Source organism: Sycon ciliatum, chromosome 12, assembly GCF_964019385.1.
Source record: "Sycon ciliatum chromosome 12, ocSycCili1.1, whole genome shotgun sequence".
Taxonomy (NCBI): domain Eukaryota; kingdom Metazoa; phylum Porifera; class Calcarea; order Leucosolenida; family Sycettidae; genus Sycon; species Sycon ciliatum.
The window spans coordinates 25,485,449-25,505,707 of NC_088654.1; the positions used below are offsets into that span (position 1 = coordinate 25,485,449).

Here is a 20,259-nt window from a genome sequence, read left to right on the forward strand (position 1 = left end):
AGGGTGAGTTCCACACTTGTGCTATGTTCCGTGATGTACAGTACCCAGTCACTATCCTGGTCATTGCCACCGGTGGTGTCAACTTGTTGAGCAGGCAGACATCTGAACAGATGGGCCTAGTACAACGTCTTCATGTTGGCTCTTCAGATGCCCAGCCGAAAATCGGATGCATGCTAGGCAAGCCAGTCGAGATTGAGTTGAAGCCAGACTGCAAACCATACAACTGTGTAAATGCTCGACGCATTCCAATACACATCCGCCTCAAGGTTCGTACCGAGCTGGAGCGTATGGAAAAAGCAGGTGTCATCACAAAAGTCGAGCAGCCGACCGACTGGTGTTCACCCCTCGTGTCGGTCCTCAAGCCGAACGGCAACGTGCGTGTATGCGTAGACCTCAAGCGCCTGAATGCCAGCGTCAAGAGAGAGCACTACCCGTTACCGACCGTGGACGACACGCTCGCACAACTCAACGGTTCTACCATATTCTCTACGCTGGACACCACGTCTGGCTTCTGGCAGATCCCACTCTCCGAGGAAGCGTCGTTGCTGACGACGTTTATCACTCCCTATGGCCGCTTCAAGTTCGAGCGCCTTCCCTTCGGCATAACGAGCGCGCCTGAGATATTCCAGCGCCGGCTACAAGGTCTACTCAGCGATATTCCCAACGTAGCAGTGTTCATAGACGACATCATCGTCTATGCTTCATCGATGGCTGAGCATGATGCTGCTCTGCTCGCCGTCGAGAACCGACTCCGCGATGCCAGTCTGACACTGAATCCGAACAAGTCTAAGTTCAGATGCACGTCCCTAAAGTATCTGGGCCATCGGATCAGCGACAAGGGTGTCCACCCTGACCCAGTTAAGCTGGATGCCATCGAGCGCCTCGCAGCACCAACGGATGTGGAAGAGCTCCGTCGTGCACTTGGACTCTTCACGTACCTCTCCAAGTTTCTGCCGTCATTGTCGACCGTAGCCGCCCCACTGCGCGAGCTACTCCGGTGCGATGCGACATGGCAATGGACCGAAGCACATGAGCTAGCTTTCACTGAGCTCAAACGCCTAGCTGCCTCAGCCCCGTGTCTCGCGTACTACGACCCGTCTGCACCGACCATCGTCACGGCTGATGCGAGCAGCTACGGATTGGGTGCTGCACTGCTACAGTACCACGACAATGAGTGGAAGTCGGTCCGCGTACGCCTCACGCACCATGACAGCAGCAGAGAAACGGTATGCCCAGATCGAGAAAGAGCTCCTCGCCTCGGTCTGGGGATGTGAACACTTCCATCAATACCTCTACGGAGCGCCCCGATTTACCATTCAGACGGACCACAAGCCGCTGGTCCCACTAATGAACACGCGTGACCTCGACCGAGTACCTCTACGCTGCCAACGTCTACTGTTCAGACTCATGCGCTATGATGTACAAGCGGAGTATGTGCCTGGCAAGAACATGGTTCTCGCCGACACGCTGTCCAGAGCTCCTCTTCCTGACACGCCAGCAACCGAATCCGACCTACACAGTGACTCGGAAGCCACCATCGCCGCTGTCCTGTCGTCTCTATGCAGTCCTACCAAGCAACACGCTCTCGATACAGCCACTGCTGACGATCCAGTCCTGCAACAAGTAATCCAGCATACCCTCCATGGCTGGCCGACCAAGGTCAACGCAGACCTGGAAGCCTACCGCAATGAACGTGGCTCGCTCTCAGTTCACGACGGTCTGCTGTACCACGGATTTCGGATCGTAGTCCCGGCATCCGAGCGCAAAGCTACACTTGCCACTTTGCATGACGGCCACCAAGGCATAACCAAGTGCCTGGCCCGTGCGAAATCCTCCGTCTGGTGGCTAGGTATCACACGTGCCATTTCAGAATGCGTGCAGAACTGCCTGACCTGCACCAAGCATCGTTTTCAGCCGCCAGAGCCTCTGTCTCCAACTGTGTTTCCCTCTTTGCCATGGGAGAGAATAGGAGTCGACCTCTGCCAACATGACGGTCAGGAGTACCTCATTGCTGTCGACTACTTCTCCAGGTACATTCACGCCATCCCGCTACGGAAGACTACCTCTGGAGCCGTCATCAAGGAACTCCACGAGCTGTTCGCCATCCATGGCATCCCTCAAGTCCTTGTGTCGGACAACGGTCCACAGTTCGCAAGTGCTGAATTCGCCGCATTCACAGCCCAAATGCAGCTCACCCACCGCACCAGTAGCCCGCACTACCCACAGAGCAACGGTGAAGCTGAGCGAGCGGTTCGAACATTCAAGCGTCTCCTGAAAACCAACAACAGCCTCAACGATGCCTTACTCAACTACAGGTCAACACCCCTCGCAAATGGCTACTCGCCAGCCGAGCTCCTGTTTGGTCGTCGTCTACGCACACACCTCCCATGTACAGCGGAATCCCTCGCTCCAAGTTGGCCTGATATTTCCAAGCTAAGGAAGTTCGAGGTGAGGCAGAAAGACCGACAGAGTGAGACGTACGACTCGTCACACCAAGCACAATCTCTGCCACCATTGACCCAAGGCGACCGAGTCTGGGTGCAAGATCTCGCTTCCGAAGCCGTAATTGCAGACCGCGTCTCCGACAGATCCTATATTGTCACGACCGACAACCTGTCCGAGTACCGCCGCAACCGTCGCCACGTCAAGTTGCTACCTGATGTGCAACCAACACCAACACCAACACCGCAGTTGAATGTCACTACACCTGCAGAACCTCCATCCACTGATGTCGAGTTCCAGCCTACCTTGCGCCGATCAGCACGTCCATCCCGGCCGCTGAACAGACTCGACCTGTAAACGCATTAGTCATTGCTCATGCTATGATCACTCCAGTCGCTGACGCTGATGATCGTGAACTGCATGTAGTATTTGTGTGTCTCTACCCTATCTCCTCTGTTTGTATATGACTAAATATTCTTCGAGCTGTTACCTATGTAACCTCTCTCTCTTCGAACATAAAAAAGGGAGATGTTGTGGTCCCGTTGTTGTACCCGATCCCTTCCGGGATCGGTTACCCATATGCATTCCCGTACTGTGTACATATATGGATCCTGGTTGTGCATCTTTATCTTTCGTTGTTCTATGTAAACGAGAGAGCTTGGAAGCTCAGGGCCCTACGCTATGCTTTTATGCTTTTTTGCCTAGCTCATCGTACATGTTATAAGAACTGATGGAATTGTCTTTTTCCGTTCATTGGCCACATCACTGTATTGCAAAAACGTTTCAATCGGTTTGAATATTATGAGTTAGGCAAAAGTATTTGCAGAATTTATTGCGGATTGTTGTTTCTCTAATAATCATCTACTTTTGTTTTGCTCCTTTAATTTTTATCTCCTTATATTGTAAATCAACAAATTTTGGCCGATGAGAAATAGAAACCTCTCGATTAGAGAGGTTAAGATGCACGTTATTTCCGACGTGACGCGCAGTTTCACGTCAAATTTGAAATCGATCGGTATTTTTGCTCTCACATGCATCCATTGCTCAATCATGCATCATTTGCCTATATGACAAATGTTGGCCTGCGATTTACTTTGTCCGGTTGGTACCAAGCGGCGAAATCAGCGAAATTTAATCGCCAGCGAACATTAGTTGATTTTAATACAGGAATCGGATTTTCTGGCCTTTTTGTAGTAATACATCTACATTGACCTGTTGAGCCAATGACGACGCCGAATGCATGGTTGCCTGAGGAGCACATTACATAACTTTACAGTCTCCTAAAATACGTATCCTGTCCGACGGCAAAAGAGGCTGCAGATTTAGTTTTTCTGCGCGTCGACGGGATGTCTGCGACGCGAAAGTTCAGCTCGCGTTATTTGGCTCGCACGTCGAAAAAATCAACGCGAGTGACCTGCTGCTCACGTCGAAATTTGGACATTACATAACTTTACAGTCTCCTATATAAATACGTATCCTGTTCGACGGCAAAAGAGGCTGCAGATTTTGTTTTTCTGCGCGTCGACGGGATGTCTGTCCTGACGTTTACTGGGACCGGCGCTGACTCTGCCGATCACGGCGTTCTGGACTCGACAGGATGTCTGTCCTGACGTTTCCTGGGACCGGCTTAGACTCTGCCGATCACGGGCGTTCTGGACTCAACGGGATGTCTGTCCTGACGTTGCCTGGTACCGCCGGACTCTACCGACCACGGGCGTTCTGGAGTCGACGGGATCTCTCTTCCGACGTTTCCTGTGACCGGCACTGAATCGCTCGTTCACGCTTATTTTGGAGACGACGGGATCTCTCTTCCAAAGTATGTTTATGCTGACGCATCCTATCACCTTATCGGCGTCTATTCTAATTTAATTTCCTCCTCGTCTCCCTATTTCTTTCCAAATCCCACTCTACATCAGGGAGTCGTATGCATAATACGACGAATATTGGTACGGTACGGGACAGATACAGGAGCCCGCAAATATTGTGGACAGCTGTTATGTACAATCCTGTAGAGCCTTTGTAGTCACAGATACGGGACAGATACGGGACAGATACGGGATAGCGCCAGGCGTGACACAAACAAACAAACAAACAAACACACAAACAAACAAATACCAAATTAAAGCTGTGTGGACCCTGGCTAGCGCCAGACGTTACTGAAGTAACGTCTTCTGCATAGCTACGGGAATAAACTTTAGTTGTTGTCTGGGACTTGTGGAGTGAAGTTGATCTATGGAGTGCGGGAACTAACTTGATGTTCACTCAGGAACATTACAGCCCACACTCAAAATGTCCAGGAACCGAATTCGAGAGAAACCCCTTTCCTACTTGTAAATCTAAAACTTTCATCAACAGAAACTAGTCCGATGTACAACAGTAGAATACAGTCCAATGAGCATAGTCTCCTGATGATCGCGTAAGAACCTTCGGCAAGAAAATCTAGAGGAGAGATGCACAGATTGTTTCCACTGAACCTTGTACATGGTGGTAGCTTCGCTGAATGCAACTCTACATCCTGCTTTGTGAGACTGTGCAATTTCACTTTCCGCTTTTGAGCCCAGAAAAGGCCAAGGAGAGTAAATTTCAAATCCGGCCAGGTTTCACTAATTTAGGACATGACATGACATTGCACTCATGGCAAAATGTATGTAGAAGCAGGTCAAACATCCAGATTTTTCAAAATTCAAGTAGGCTTTAGCCTCAATTCGGACAAAAATTTGTCTTTCAAAACCAGCTGGACGATTTTGAATTTTAGGGTTTTGCGTCGGCGGCAATGGACGGCTGGGATCGTCAACTGTGCAACAAAGAAGTTGAGGCCAAAGGGAAAGATTTATTTTCTTGCGCATGCTTTGTGTATGGTGTGACGTCATCGTCAGAGTCATGCCGCTACAGAATAATACGGATCGCAGACCATGATCAGGAAACTTTTCTCGGGATGCTGAGAATGAAACAAAACTCAGCTGCCCCGAAATGGCAGCCGAATGATAGAATAGGTGTACCAAGCTCTTCATGAAATTTTACTGTGGAAGCTTGAAACTTTAATTCAAAATTTGGGATGGAATCTTCAAATTTCGTCTTATCACCTTTCATTATCCACTGTTCTCTATTTGCAGCTCCACGAGTTGCCCCGTCAGATATAAAATTCAGGTCAAGCACAGCTACAACTGTCCGTATCAGCTGGTCGGCAGTGAACCCATACGAGTTAAATGGAGTACTGGTGGGCTACAATGTTACATGCTGGAAAGGTACGAACCTTATAACGTATGTGCACACTAAAACAGAGAACGCGAACGTGACTGGCTTGAAGTTCAACTCCAAGTATAAAGTTTCAGTTGCAGCCATCTCATCAGGAGGGCTAGGTGTTTACTCAAACTACACCAATGTCACAACATCACAGAATGGTAAGTGTCGTGTTTTTTATATTCCGGTACTATGTGTTGTCAATTCTTTTATCGACTACATTGATGCACATGCATTCCACAAGTCCAAATATTATTCCTTTATGCTGAATTTTCATCATCTTTCTCTCCGCTTAGGAGCTGCGTTTGCACCTTCAGCCTAGAGGGTGGTGGTTCTTGATCCACGTACACCAACATATCAACATAGATACAGACAACGGAAGCAGGAGGGTACAAAGTGAGGGGTAAAAGGTCACAGCCAGAGGTGACTAGCAACACTGGTGAGACTCAAAAAACTGACTGAAGAAGTCAGACAAAAAGAACAACAACAACAACAACAACAACAACAGAAGAAAAATATATCACACGCTATATTCACAAGAGGAGAAATGTTGTTGCGCAAGCAATCTTTTCTCGCCTATCTCGCTCCGCTCGGCCGACCAGAAATAATAACATTCATGCAGATACGGACAACTCAATCTAGATGAGCCTCACACAATCGTGCAGAATATTTGGAAGCAAAGTTACGTTTAAAAGGAAGTTGGTTCCTCCCAACACTTGAGCTCGCTCTTTTCCCGTCAACTTGACTTGACACTGGACTTCAAGCCCAAGTATTGTGTGCAACCCACCTTCTTTTGATTATCCCTGAAGTTTCTACAACTGACGAGGAGACAACAGTAGTAAAATAGCAATGAAAAATACTAATTGTGCACTCATAACCATGTATAAAACAATTAAAATGAAACAATGCCAGAACGTTTTCCCGTGACTATCATCCGTGGAAGATCGTCACATAGTAAGAATCACTAAAACAACCAGTTATAATTATAGCTAGAATAATATGAAGAGCTTGAGAACAAAACACGGTATATCCATTTTGGCACTTTTCGGGTAAAGTCAAAATTCTGTTCTGACATTGTCTTACATCCCATCCCAATGGAAATTTGGATTTAGTACCAGAAGGAATACTGGACCCCAAACACCATGTCATCAAAAATCCACACCTCTCAGATTTTGATATTTTTTAGTGTTGAAACGATCTCACCGGATACTCGTTAGCTCGCTCGCCAGAAACTCGGCTCGTTTGTGCGGCCAGCTCGTTTGCACTAACGAACACCGTACACCGTACTTCGTACACATGGCAGTACATGTCGACCGGGGAGTCGTAAAATATTTTATCCCATGGTACGGTACTATAGGCCTGTTTCAGCCAATCAGGAGCCTTGCTGACCGGGAAATAATAGCCAATACAATCCCGCGCGGGATGATATTCATTATTAACTGGGTTCACTTTTACCGTACCTACTACGGTGCACCCTGCATTGGCATGCCCCCACCCCCTCTCGATTCGATGCAATGCATCTTGCCGCCACTGGAGCCTTTCGATCAGAACCCAGCGACAAAATGCACGACACAGAACCGTGAGAGGGTGGGAGCATGCCAATGCAGAGTTCACCGTCGGTACAGTAAAAGTGAACGGAGAGAACTTACCTCCGCGACTACGTCCAAAACCAGATTCCACACAAACAAGCAACGAACTCCAATCACTATTCAACTCAACACTACGACACAAAGGAGACTTCGAAGTGCATCTGTTCTCATTCACTCTTTGTAAACTCGAAAACTACACAAAGTATCAACATCCGAGTGAAAATTACTAATTGCAAGGAGAGATATCGTAACAACTCGAAAAGTACAAGACGTGAAAGTGAGAGGAAAAATCTTGTACAGAATATCCAACAGTGTGAAAGAAGAAGAGCTCAGCAATCCATGTGTGATGTAGATAAGATATGGATGCAAGATGCGACCCGCAGTGATTATCATGACATAGTATCCAGTACGATTACCACAAGAACAATTTAAAACGTAGATGCTGCTACAAATCCAGTATGCCTATAATATAACAAGATCAACGTTCTTCTGATTACATAGTGTCCGAGAGTGATACAACGAAGAGTCTTGATAAAACGAAATGCACTTTACTCACTGGTGCCAATGTCCGAAGATATGTACAATGTGGTTACTGCCTGCACGGACAGTGTTCAGCAAGGATCCCAAACCGTTGAAAGTTCCACGCCGATCCAATGACAAGGAAGTCAGCACCAGCCTCCATAATGACGTGGTATCTCGCCGTGACTTGAAGTATGGCCCTTACTAGTAATACTTTGAACCAAATGACTATGTATCATAACAGTGCAATCTTCGTCAATTCTCTAGTCCAACTACTAAAATGCAACTTGTCTCCCGAGCTCCAGCGCTCTCAAACCTTGACTGGATTGAAAAGAAAGGCAGCATCTTGTTTTTGGTATAGCTATACCTTGGTAATTGTATTCAGAACGCAGTTGTGTCGATCCCCAAAATGCGTAGATGTACCTGGGATAAGTAGGATATTGACCCGCGTACTCGGGTGTTACCGTACCCTCATATCATCCCTCCTGCTACGCAGTCGGGATGATATTCGGAAGGTAACACCCTCGTACTTGGGTAATATCCTATACTTCAGACATGGCACGTGCTTGTTGCCAGGAGACGGCCAATGAGCGGCCAGAATAAGCAGTCAAGATCAGTCGATCTTGACCGCTTAGCCGGTCAAGAACAGCAGTCGTACAGCATCGCGCCGCACATGCGCATTTACCATTTTTCGAAGTCCTTGCCTTGGGCAACATCTCCGACGACGAGGACTAAAAATTTGTCTCCCTTCTCCAAAATGATTATATACTCACTACTGTCTTGAACGTCTGCAGGGAGACCAGAAACGCCAACCGACCTTGCAGCTGGTCCTGTTTCTCGCGGCGAAACGTACACAAGGGAAGCAGACCTCCACAAGTACATTAATTTTTGTACCTGCCCTAAGGCTGCAGCTTCTCAGCACTCGCATTTGAACCTTACTCTGGCAATCATCTAACTCGAAGAACGGGTTTATTCCGAATCCGTCATATTACTGGTACTAACGTTACTACTGCCTTCACTGTACTTGAATACTTTCATCTCAGAACTGGAAAGTTCCGACCAAACAAATAGCTGTTTGCTATGGTCACTGCACACAATGTGACATCAACTCATTTGCCGTCAAGGCTTTCTTTCTGTTTGAATCTCTCTACTGACAGTAGTACTGTACTATACTGGGCCTTGTTGTTTGTGAGGTGGGCCTTGTCCGAAGCGCAATCCTACACAGTTGCGTCGGGCATGCCGCTCTGATCAGTCCCTCGGTCATGTGAGTGATCTTGCCCTCGGTCGCGACGCCCTCGGGGCTACGCCCCTTGGGCGTCGCGACCTCGGGCAAGATCACTCACAGACCTCGGGCCTGATCAGGCGCATCATGCCCTCGCAACTGTGTAGGATTATGTATTTACAACTCCTGGTCGATCGAGAGTCCAGTCCCGATCCCGCGCAAAGTGAAAATCACTCGCAGTTACAGGTGACTGCCTGCACGACACTTGAGTTGTTTCAGTTGTCGTTGCAGCTTTGGTGGACTCTACTGATGTCTTGTTCCGCATCTGCTGACCTGTCGCAGGATATGCTTCGGTCATCTCTCCATTCGAGTAAAAGTAATTAGTTACGCTCAGTCGTTTGGAAGTTTTCTCCCGCGATGCAGCGAAGACCAGGGCTACTTGCAATCTTTGCAAAACGGTCTATTCTTACAAAGGCTAATCGACGACGGCGCTGAAAAGACATCTCGACACCAAACAGCAGTCCGATGTGAAGCAGCAGCAACCCCAAATGCCGGCGGTGATAATTATTTGAACCAGCTGAAAAAAATCAAACTTAGAAAAAAAATTATTCAAAAAAATAATCATATTTGCCACATCAATGAAACCAAGAGTACATAAACCAGAGTGTGCAACTGTTAGGCCTCCGCGGAATATGCCGGCATAATTTCGGGAATTATCGGTGTGATTTTTAAAACGGGAATTATTGGCAATTTTTGTGGAATATTCGGTAAAATTTGAGCAATGCCCCCCTTTTTTCATTTTATTCTTCATTTATAACACCCTGATTTGTACCAAAAAGCTCATGATCCTGAAGTAACATTAGTTGATCGCCCGGTACGGTATTTCAAAAAAGAAAGAAAAAAAAGCTTCCAGCCGAGTTCGAGTTTCACGCGAACCGTGATTTTTTTGCCCCTATAAATGGCAAAAAACCCCTACGCGGTACGGTATCTGCAAAAAAAGGGAAGAAAAAAAGAATTATTGTGAGAATTATTGGTGGAATTACGGGAATAATCGGTCGAAATTTTGAGCAATGCTCAAAAGAATTATCGGTAAAAATACGAGCATATTCCGCGGAGGCCTAGCAACTGTGCATATCAGATCTGAAACAGCGCAGTTCGTGCACTACGTCACCCTGATGAGATCAGCCAAGCCGCGACTTGCGTACAGCTCAAATTTTCATGTTTCATAGTCCGGAAATCAGCCAAGTTTGCTTGATTTTAGACGTCCTGTTTCAGGATTTCGGTGTTTTGTGTGACTGTGTACGCTGCGTACATCCACCGACAAGTAAAGTCACCAGGCTGTCCGTCTCAAAAAACCGAAATCAGGACAAACTCAGTGAACTGCACCACCGCGACTGGTTACGCAACTTTTCACCGTACCTGTGGCTTACCATGCCGTCAGAAATGACGTAGTGCACGAATTACGCTCCCACAGGAACCATCCCGAGTTGCACACTCTGGTTTATGTACTCTTGATGAAACTCGTTAGCTCGCTCGATAGCTTGCTCGTTAGTGGAACTGATTGCTCGTTTGTTATAGATACGCTCGTTTCAACACTAATATTTTTTGAATTTTTCACCTTCTTTTTGGCAAAACGCAGTATATCCGAGTGAGAATATAGGCACAAGACGCCCTCTCCCAGCAGGAGACAAAACAACTGGCTCACTCATACCATCTAATGTCACCTCCGCCACGCTGATGTCTAAGACAAGAGCTTTGACAGCGTCAGGGAGGAAGAGAAAGCTAATTTGACAGCCATAAGTCGAGTCAAGCGCTCGTTCAAAAAAATAATTCGAACTAGTTTGAAAAAATGACAAAAAGCAGTGTTCTGCGCGTTCTGAACACCACCCGCGCTGCCCACGACTGTATAACTATGACAACTGGCGTATACTGCGTTTTGAAAAAAATCCTAGCCGGATATACAGCGTTTTGCTCTGAAAGCGACTGTTTGAATGGGGTTTTCTGTAGGATGTACTGCGTTTTCGCCAAAAATGACCTCGCCATCAAATTCAGCTCGATGTGATCTTTCAGTTGGGTCAAAAATCTCGATTTTGAAGATTTGGCGCATACAGCGTTTTGTTCTCAAGCTCTTCATATGAAAAGAAGAAGAGGTTGGTGCGACTTCGGCGATAGTAGGGGTAGAGTGTGTTGCTCCCTACATGGGAGCTCGCGGTTTTACTGCCGACTTGAATTCTCACTTAACCGCGCGGTCCCATGTAGGGAGCAACACACTCTTCCCCCGATATGAAAAGAAGCGTGAGAATGCAGCAGCTCGCGGTTATGCATAACGCGTGTAGTGTGAACTTATTCAGTGGATCTGAGAATGGTAGCAGTAGATGAATGTGGCAGCTGTGAGTGCGTGTGGACAAACTGGTGAGTGCGTATTATTTGAAAAGTGTGAGTGCTACAACATTTTCTTTTTGCTTGCATAGCACAGGGTCACGTATACGAATATAAACAGCTTCCAACACCTGGAACTGCTTAAAGAAACGTGCGCAACAAATAACACTGAACCAGGAATCGTCAAACAACTTACGACAATCCGGACTGGACACCAAATGCTTGTAGATGGCAGACTTCCTCTTGTCGATATCAAACTCCTCCTCGTCAGTATCACTCTCGTCCTCCACTTCCTGATCCTGCTCACCCTTGCTGTCCTCCTGACCATCCTGTTCACCCCCATCATCATCCTCCGCCTCCATCTCCTCGCGCCACCGCTTCTTTCTCCTTGACGCGTTCACTGCTGCGCCCGTACTTTCACCTGCCTCTCCTGGTCCGACCTTCTCGATTTTTCTCAGCCGCGCCTTCGCTAGTCTCTGGCTTCTCCCCAGATCCGTTTTGATCCCGAAACCACCAGTGCAGTGACATGGACAAGAACGTTAGCAAAATATCACCTAACTTGCACGTGAGCTTGGTTACCAGCGGGCGTGGGGGGGGGGGGGATACTATTCAAGAGAGGGCTTTATTTTTTCACTGGCTCTTAGAGACTGTGGCACTATTCGAGACAGGGCACTGTTCAAGATTTTTTGGAATTCTTTATTCTCACGATGGCACCATCGCCAATAAGAGATAAGTTTATGAGAAGGGGAGATGCTGTGGGTGAGGCTGTGGGTTATGCAGTTGGAAAGTGATTTACATCACTTTGAATTTTACAAGTATGGGAAAGGGTGAGCGCTGCAGGAGCAGATTGAGTTAATAAGCAGTGAGTAGATTTCTCTTAGTGTTTGAAAGCAGGTGGGGAGGGAACATTACGAATGCTAGCAGGGAGGGCATTGTAGTATTCTAGGGACTTGTACAGTGGGGAGTCTTTACAGCGGTCGGTTCTGGTAGGTGGGAGGCGCCAAGTGCATGTGTGTCGAAGGCTACACTGGGGCGTAACTTGAGCGGGGTGTTGAGCATGCGTATGGGTTGTGGTGCATATTGGTAATTTATGGAGTGTGCAAGAAGGGTGAGCTTTACTTTGTGACGAGAAAACTTGTGACATTGTCCGCCATTTGAGCCAATGCAGCAGTGCTGAATGATACGGAGGAGTGAAGAGGGGGAGACGGAGGCAAATTCTGGCCGCCTTGCTCTGGATTCGCTCAAGGCGGTCACGGGCTGTGATTGAGAGCGGGGTGACAGCAATGCATGCGTATTCAATTATAGGCATGTATACGCATGATAGGTGTTTTGTAAATAAAAGACAGAGACAGTGACTTAGTGTGTAGAATTGATTTTAGCCTAAGGTGAAAATTGAATATGTTTACAGCTTTCTACCGCACAAAGTGAAGATAGAGCTCTTATCGCGCGAGTACGGTAAATCATGCAACAGAAAGGGCCACAAAATCAGGAGAAGCAGCATGGTAAGTGGTGAGCATGGGTGAGTGGGCAGCAGGGGAGCGCCTGAAAACAATCATACATTCCTAGCCACGACCGCTCAACTGGGCTAGAGGAAAACCCGCCTTCCGGCCAAAAAAATATCTATGTCATTACTTCCTGCCCCGCCCGCTGCCAGTCGGACCCAAGAATAGAGAAAACAAGAAATTGTATGTAATATACGGGGTATGTCATGATCGTAAGCCACAGACATCGGCATAGAATATCAAAAAGTCCAGTGGAAGACCCCCTTGAAACCGGGGTTGGTGGGCCGGCAACTTCAATTACCACGAGGAAAACAAAGACCACGATGGCAGGTTCAATGGAGTTGCGCAGAACAAGAGCAAACGCACGAAAATATTGGTGAGTGAAAAGTACGCTTTTTGCTCTCTTTCGCTCAGCCGTGGAAAACAAAACTTCACCATTGTGGTCAGCAGCCTCAAAACCAAAATTGAGGCAAAAATAAGTCTGTGACAGTTCACGTGTAACAGAACATAAGTGTTATCAAACATTATCCTTTATCCAATATCCCGAATCGCCAAAGAAGTTGGATACGTGGAATTTGGCTGCAGATTGCATACTATTAATTTTATGCATCCTAACCTTACTGAGTTCCCTTCGGGAACGGATACGATAATTTACTTTTTTACTTTTTTTTAACCTTACTTTTACTTCATGCAGAGCTAGCTAGTAGCTACTGACTCATGTGCATGACTTGGTTGGGCTAGCTAGTAGCTACTGACTCATGTGCATGATTTGTTGTCCTGTGGCTTGCAGTTCCACCAACTCCAAATATCACATCTAACTCATCAACTCCAGCAACAATTACTGTGGTGTTTGGCACACTGACTGGTCATTTCACAATTCATCGGTATTGCTGTCTGTACCACCGTGAACTAGTCTCCGGGACTCCATCGCCAACAACCTCTACAACGGTTTGCAGTCAAGTCACAACCATCATACTGAAAAACCTGGAGGAGGATGCAACGTACTCCATAGAGGGGTTTGCCAACAACACTGCCATGAAGATTAGCCCACATACAACGCCATTCAGTCTCAAAACTAAACCCGAAGGTTGGTGATAAGTAGCAATGCCAGTAATGGGCTGAATGGCTTCCTCAATCATAGGATGTTACCTAAGAAATTCTGGTGGTCTGTGCCCCTTTAGAACTATCATTTGAATTGATTTTTGGTAATTACGCAAAATGTCCCTTTCAGGGATAGGGAATGGAATCAAGTGTGTCGTATTCCTCGCCCGAAAAAGACTCATTTTGGTCAGTTCCGACAAAGTAGATTGTGGCCCAATGGGGTAAAAATCATCCAAAACCGTACATGTGCTGAAAACAATTCATGCATCCATGTTTTCCTCGTGCATGGCCACGGATTCCAAAAAATAGAATTTGACGAGAATTTTGCTCTGCCCCCAGGGTGTATTTCCGAGTCAAAATGCCCTATTCCTATCAACTCGTTACATGGAATACGAGCATAGAACGCTATTCCTCACACTTCCTCATTCTTTTCTTCAGGGTGTCTGTGAGCGGTTGGGATGCCATTCTGATCATTCCCCTCAAAGCAGTACAGACAGAGTTAGTTTCCTTATTCATGTCCCCGGTCACTGAAACCCGCAGACTTTGCATGCATGATATTTTACTCAAAATGAGGATGATATTTCATCTAGGGCCTCCACTAAAACGACTGGAAGAAGAAAATTCCTGCATTTTGAGCACGTACTTTTGAAGTGAGAAACCGAATATAGAAAAGCCAAATGTGACTATCATCGCCGCAAGCTGATAGCTAAATGTTCCTGGCTTTTTAACGTTCTGATGTATTTTTGATTCTGACACAGCCCCATCTGAGCCACCGGCATCTGTAAGCATCACCAATGTCAACAGAACATCACTGACAGTAGTATGGAGTGAAGTACCCTTGCTTGGTCGCAACGGTCCAATCACACACTATCTGGTCAAGTACAACAACAGCCATGACCGACGTGTTGGAAGTGATCAGCTCTCACTCACACTTCATCACCTTCAGCCTAACTCAAACTACAACATCAGTGTATCTGCTATAGGTCACGGAGGTCAAGATGGCCCAGCCAGAAGTAGTGGCGTTATAACAACACTCGAAGCTGGTAAGAACAGTAGCTCTTGGTAAATTATCACATTTTTCCTTAGACACCTAGCCGATACCATACCTATCAGCTTATAATCTCAGCAACACACTCTCATCATCCTGCTGTGCATGTAACACACTTCCATGAACAATAAACACTGACTACACAAAATGTCATCATACAAAACCCACATATAACTGCCTATCCTTTGTTTCCTGCCGCAATGCTGTCATCAGTAAGCTAAGTTATAAGGATCTGCCTGTCATAAAGGTTCCCTCAACCCCTTTCTTCCCCAAGAACTCTGGATTGCAACCATGTATGCACTGTGGATTGCAATCATGAACATGTATGCACTGTGGATTGCATGCGCATACGTAGGCACAAAAGAGTGCGACTCTGTACTAGTTTGCTTGTGCATTCCTGCACACAGTTGCACACAAATAGTAATAGACCTGCAGTACATAACCATGCTACACTGCATGTGTGGAGTTATGCTTATCTACGCAACTTTGAATGGTCCTAACCCAGCTGCTCGTCTTCACTGGTTTCAAGCCAGCTATACATGTAACCCTGCTGTGCATGATGGTAGTGATGGAGTGACAGTAAGAGAGAAAAAACACCTTACATGCTTCCCGATGGCACTGTCAGCGGTTGTGGAGTACTAATCTAACATACCTCTTCCTGGTGATTCTGTATATTGCAATATAGTCCCCGATGCGCCAACCGTCAAATGGACTTCAACATCAACCAGTGTGAGGGCAGTAGTGACATCCGAATCACCGTACTGGAATGTTCTTCAGTACTGCATTACAATTCAAGCCACCAAGAGAGTGGACGGCAAATCAATACCTGATGACCTACTTCAACTAGTGAAACACAATTGTACAGATAACGGTATATTTGAATTTCACAATCTTGAGGAATATGTAGCCTACACCACTCGGACCTGGGTCCAAAATGGAAGGGGAGAGAATGGTAGCCCCTCTGTGCAACTTGTTGAGACTAACGAGGGAGGTAAGATCCTTGGTTTCTAGTGACCTGCAGAAGCTGTACTCTATTTTAATAACGTTCAACTAATTATTCTTATCTTTGGTACACGTAATGCGGCGAGGAACCCGAGACCAGTGGTTGGGGGAGCCTACAATGCCTCACCTGCATTGCTGCTAACTTAGCAAGCCCTGCAGATTGCCGTTCGTCATTATCCTTTCTTCTCCTTCTTAATGCCTGTCCCCTTTCTCTGTCTGATCGCAGGGATTGTCATTCGTAAAAAAAATTAGAAAGTAGAAGCTAGGTGTAGAAAGGAAAAGGACATATGGATACGAGTTAAGAGTAACTTCATCACTGTAACCAGATACTATAATTATACAGTCAGAAAGTGCAACAACTAGGCACAAAACTGACAGAGTGCTGAAACATTCGACGTCCTGACACCTAGCTTCAACACATCTCCGTAGCGCTAACCGACAGCCTTCCAACTTGGAAGGTTCAAGGTTATGGAAAGACCAAAGAGGGGAAGGCAAGCGCAACAAAAACGAGCACAGGCTACAGTCCCAACGGAACAAAGAATGTCGATTGTTACTGGACGATGACGAGACCAGTAGGTTCCCCTCTTTGGTCTTTCCATAACCTTGAACCTTCCAAGTTGGAAGGATGTCGATTAGCGCTACGGAGATGTGTTGAAGCTAGGTGTCAGAACGTCGAATGTCTCAGTACTCTGTCAGTTTTGTGCCTAGGTATTGCACTTTCTGACTGTATGTAGTATCTGGTTACAGTGATGGAGAGTTACTCTTAACTCGTATCCATATGTCCTTTTCCTTTCTACATTTCTTTATGGCTCAACATCCGAATTTCAAAAAGCTAGGTGGATCAAGTAATTTTGTCATCTGGGATCGAATTCCAACCTTTTGAAGTTCACTTTCATTTTCCAAAATCCAGAAATTGGTCTAACGGCTTCTTGCCTTCTTTTTTAGAAAATAGAGAGGCAATGCAATACATATTATGTAAAGTGAAAAGCTGCAGTGCCTAGTACTGTAAAAGCAGAAATTTTCGGTGGTGTAATATTTTCGGTATTCTCCAAAATCGGCGGTTCGGTAGAGGGAAATTTTCGGTAAACCCCGTTCTCCAGGTAAGTGTACTAGTACTACATGTATATAGTGTCAGTTGTAACGAAATTTTCGGTGCGTTTTATTATCAGTAAAAATTGTCGGCACCGAAGTCACTGAAAATAAAGCACCACTGAAAATTTCTGCTTTTAGGCGAGACCAAAAAAATAGAGATTCCCGGGCCCTTCCGCACCAAAATCAAGCCAAAGCCATTTTTTTGGACAGTTCATACATACATGTACAGTACTGATCGTGTGAGTAGATCTGTGACGTGGAGTAGGGTCCAGCGGATAATGCCGGCATTATATTCGGCATTAGGAGACTATCCGAGCATCAGAGCATTATGGAGCATTAGAAAGGAACAAGACGAGCATTATGTGAGGTTTGAGTGACATAAAGAGATTCATTGTCAATAATATCGGGAAATCTCCGGTTTTGGCAACAATCGGCATAGCCACGAGGTGCAACGCCATGCACATGACTTTGTGATTGTGTACACACGTAAACACCTTTAGCACTAATGCTACATTTTCCTGACTACATAATGCCATTGCTACAGTCGACTAGTCATAAAGTCTTTATGTAGCAATGTAGTCAGGTGAATGTACAGCCTACAGGTGATGTAAAACAGAGAGGTTCCAGGCTGTCCAAGAGATGGCTGATGTAGCATGCCCAACGTTGCAACTGAGGCTGTTACACAAAGTCCGTAACGATGATTTACGAGGAGTTTTTTTAGAAATCATGGAGAGCCATGGAGGAGACTTGACGTAGATCTACGCGAAGTGAATATCAAACAGACGAAGAGGAGTTTTCCTGTTATGCCATAGGCTTTGGCCATAGCATCACTAGCGATACTGAACACTGATCCATTGATGATTTTGGACCTGGATGATGGAGCGGCTATAAACAGAAAGAGCTTGTTCCAAATAACTGCCTTTTCCGAGTCCAGCTCAGCAGGCTCGAAAAGAACTCAGTAGGTCTACCTGTAGAATTTCTCATGGACGCAGTACCAAGTCGATTTGAGTGCTCAGCAGCGCGTGTCTTACTTTCCTGGTGAAGCACGTACAGTTTGTCATAGACGGTTGTAATGCAAGGCCTACAGTCAAATGCTATCAGAAAGAAGAGCATTGTGGCCAACCATTTGTCTCCGCGCAACCTCAGGAGAAGAAGACAGTGCAGGCAGAGGATATAGAGCGGCAAAATAACGTCTGACCACATGTTTTCTGGATTTCCGCAAATGGGAGGGATCTTGATCTGAGATCGTCTCTCAGGAACTGGCCTCAAGTGAGCTGTTTCAGACGAAGATAATATTCACAGAGTGGAAGCAGTGACAGCTTGTCTGCAGGCAGGAATGCTATTTGCTAAGATAAACTTCATCTCAGTGATCACCTGTAATAATGGTTTCACCTCTCACTACATGGATATGTAAGGGAAAAGATTTGATACACCCACTATTCAGCCACAGCCCTGCATCAAAGTTGCAATGGAGAGCAGCCAATGGAGACGCGATCACGTCTTGTAGTGCTAAGAAGTGATGGAGCTCGTGAGAGATTTTGCAGCAGCGTGAGAGGCAGATCGACTATATGCATCCTTTCCTGGAAGTATGACAATGTGCAGCATTTCTTCCATTTTTCATCTAAACCAAGAGCATTATAGCCCTTGCTGAAGCATTATAATCAGCATTATAAGGTAGTTTTTGGAGCATTATGATTAGCATTATACGAACATTTTCGGAGCATTATCCGCTGGACCCTGACGTGGAGTCACACAAACCCGAGTTTGTACGACTCCCTGATGTACAGATCAGGGCCATCGTTGGCCGAAATATAGAAAAGTTGAACGAGTAAACCACGTACCTGTTGTCTGTAAAAAAATTAATAAAAATCACCGGAAAATGCTTTAAAAAAAGTGCAACACGGCATGCACACATAATTATATAGTCATGTACATACATGTACATGGGAAAAAATAAAAAATAAAATTCGCCCACCCGCACCAATTTCACATGGGTCCTGCCCGGGAATCTCGATTTTATTTTGGTCTCGCCTTACAGTACTTAATACTAGAAATTAATCCTTGCTGGGGGTTTTCTCATCTAAATGTCCAGCTATTAACTGCAGAGGTGATTTCTTCTCTCGTCGATTTCTTTCCTGCTATTATACCTCGATTATGTAGGTACTTGTTTCCCATTTTCCCATGCTTCATCTTCCCCTCTCCTCTCCCCCATTTCACCTTTTTTCTTGCTATATTTATGTAGGAGACTTCCGTGATAAGCATCCATTTGCTTTTGGAGAATCCTTTTAAATAAATACAATACAATACAATACATGTAGCAATTTCACCTGATACTCTGTCAAGCAATGTACTTATCAAGTGGTTATGTTTGATCATCCTCTGACTTGTTGTTCTAGTTCCAAGTCGTGCTCCGTCAAACCTGGATGTTACCGGCGAGACTAGCACATCTGCTCAGCTGCAATGGTCTCCAATTCCCCTACTGGACCAGAATGGAAAAATCACATTATACCACGTCAACGTCACGGCTGTCTATCCCGTCAGTGAAGTCTCAAGCAAAACATTCCTTGCATCTGCCCTTAATGGGACTATTGTCCGGCTGAAACCATACACGATGTATGAAGTGGCCATTGCCGCTGCTACTGGTATTGGCAGGGGAGATATCTCTAACTTCACATCGTTCCAGACCCAGCAAGCAGGTGAGGTGGATTTGAACACTGTGTTCTTTATCACAGGGCCCATACCTACTGAAGAAGGGGAAACAAAACGAAGTCAAAACAAAAAACAGCAATGGGTGTGTAGGCGCTACATAAGCGGCGCTGGTGAGGTGCGGTGGACTCCCCCGACCAAGGGTATCGGGATCGCTGTACAGTACATACTAAGCAAGCTGTGGCAGCTGTCTGGTGATTGCTAACACTGGAACCTCTGAGTAACAAAAACACAGAGCCTCCGAGTACCAACAAGAACACTGCATTGGTTTGCCCTTCCCTATACCTGAACATTGTAAGATGCGTAGGCCTAGGACATGGAGGGCTGCTAACTTCCCTAGTTCAGACATCAGCTCGCGCAGAGCAGTATGATACCTTCAGCATAGCCTTGCTTTCAAATTGACGGTTTCGAAGAGAG

At 46.1% G+C, this 20,259-nt stretch overlaps 1 protein-coding gene across 1 annotated transcript in view; it reads left to right on the plus strand.

Annotated features, from left to right (window-relative positions):
- The window catches only part of LOC135827824 (tyrosine-protein phosphatase Lar-like), a 183,464-nt gene that overhangs the window by 125,560 nt on the left and 37,645 nt on the right, over window positions 1-20,259 (plus strand). The window contains exons 16-20 of the mRNA XM_065340253.1: window positions 5,556-5,843; window positions 13,684-13,980; window positions 14,753-15,037; window positions 15,728-16,033; window positions 19,533-19,832. Of these exons, the coding sequence (XP_065196325.1) occupies window positions 5,556-5,843; window positions 13,684-13,980; window positions 14,753-15,037; window positions 15,728-16,033; window positions 19,533-19,832 (1,476 nt within the window). The remainder of the gene's footprint in view (window positions 1-5,555; window positions 5,844-13,683; window positions 13,981-14,752; window positions 15,038-15,727; window positions 16,034-19,532; window positions 19,833-20,259) is intronic.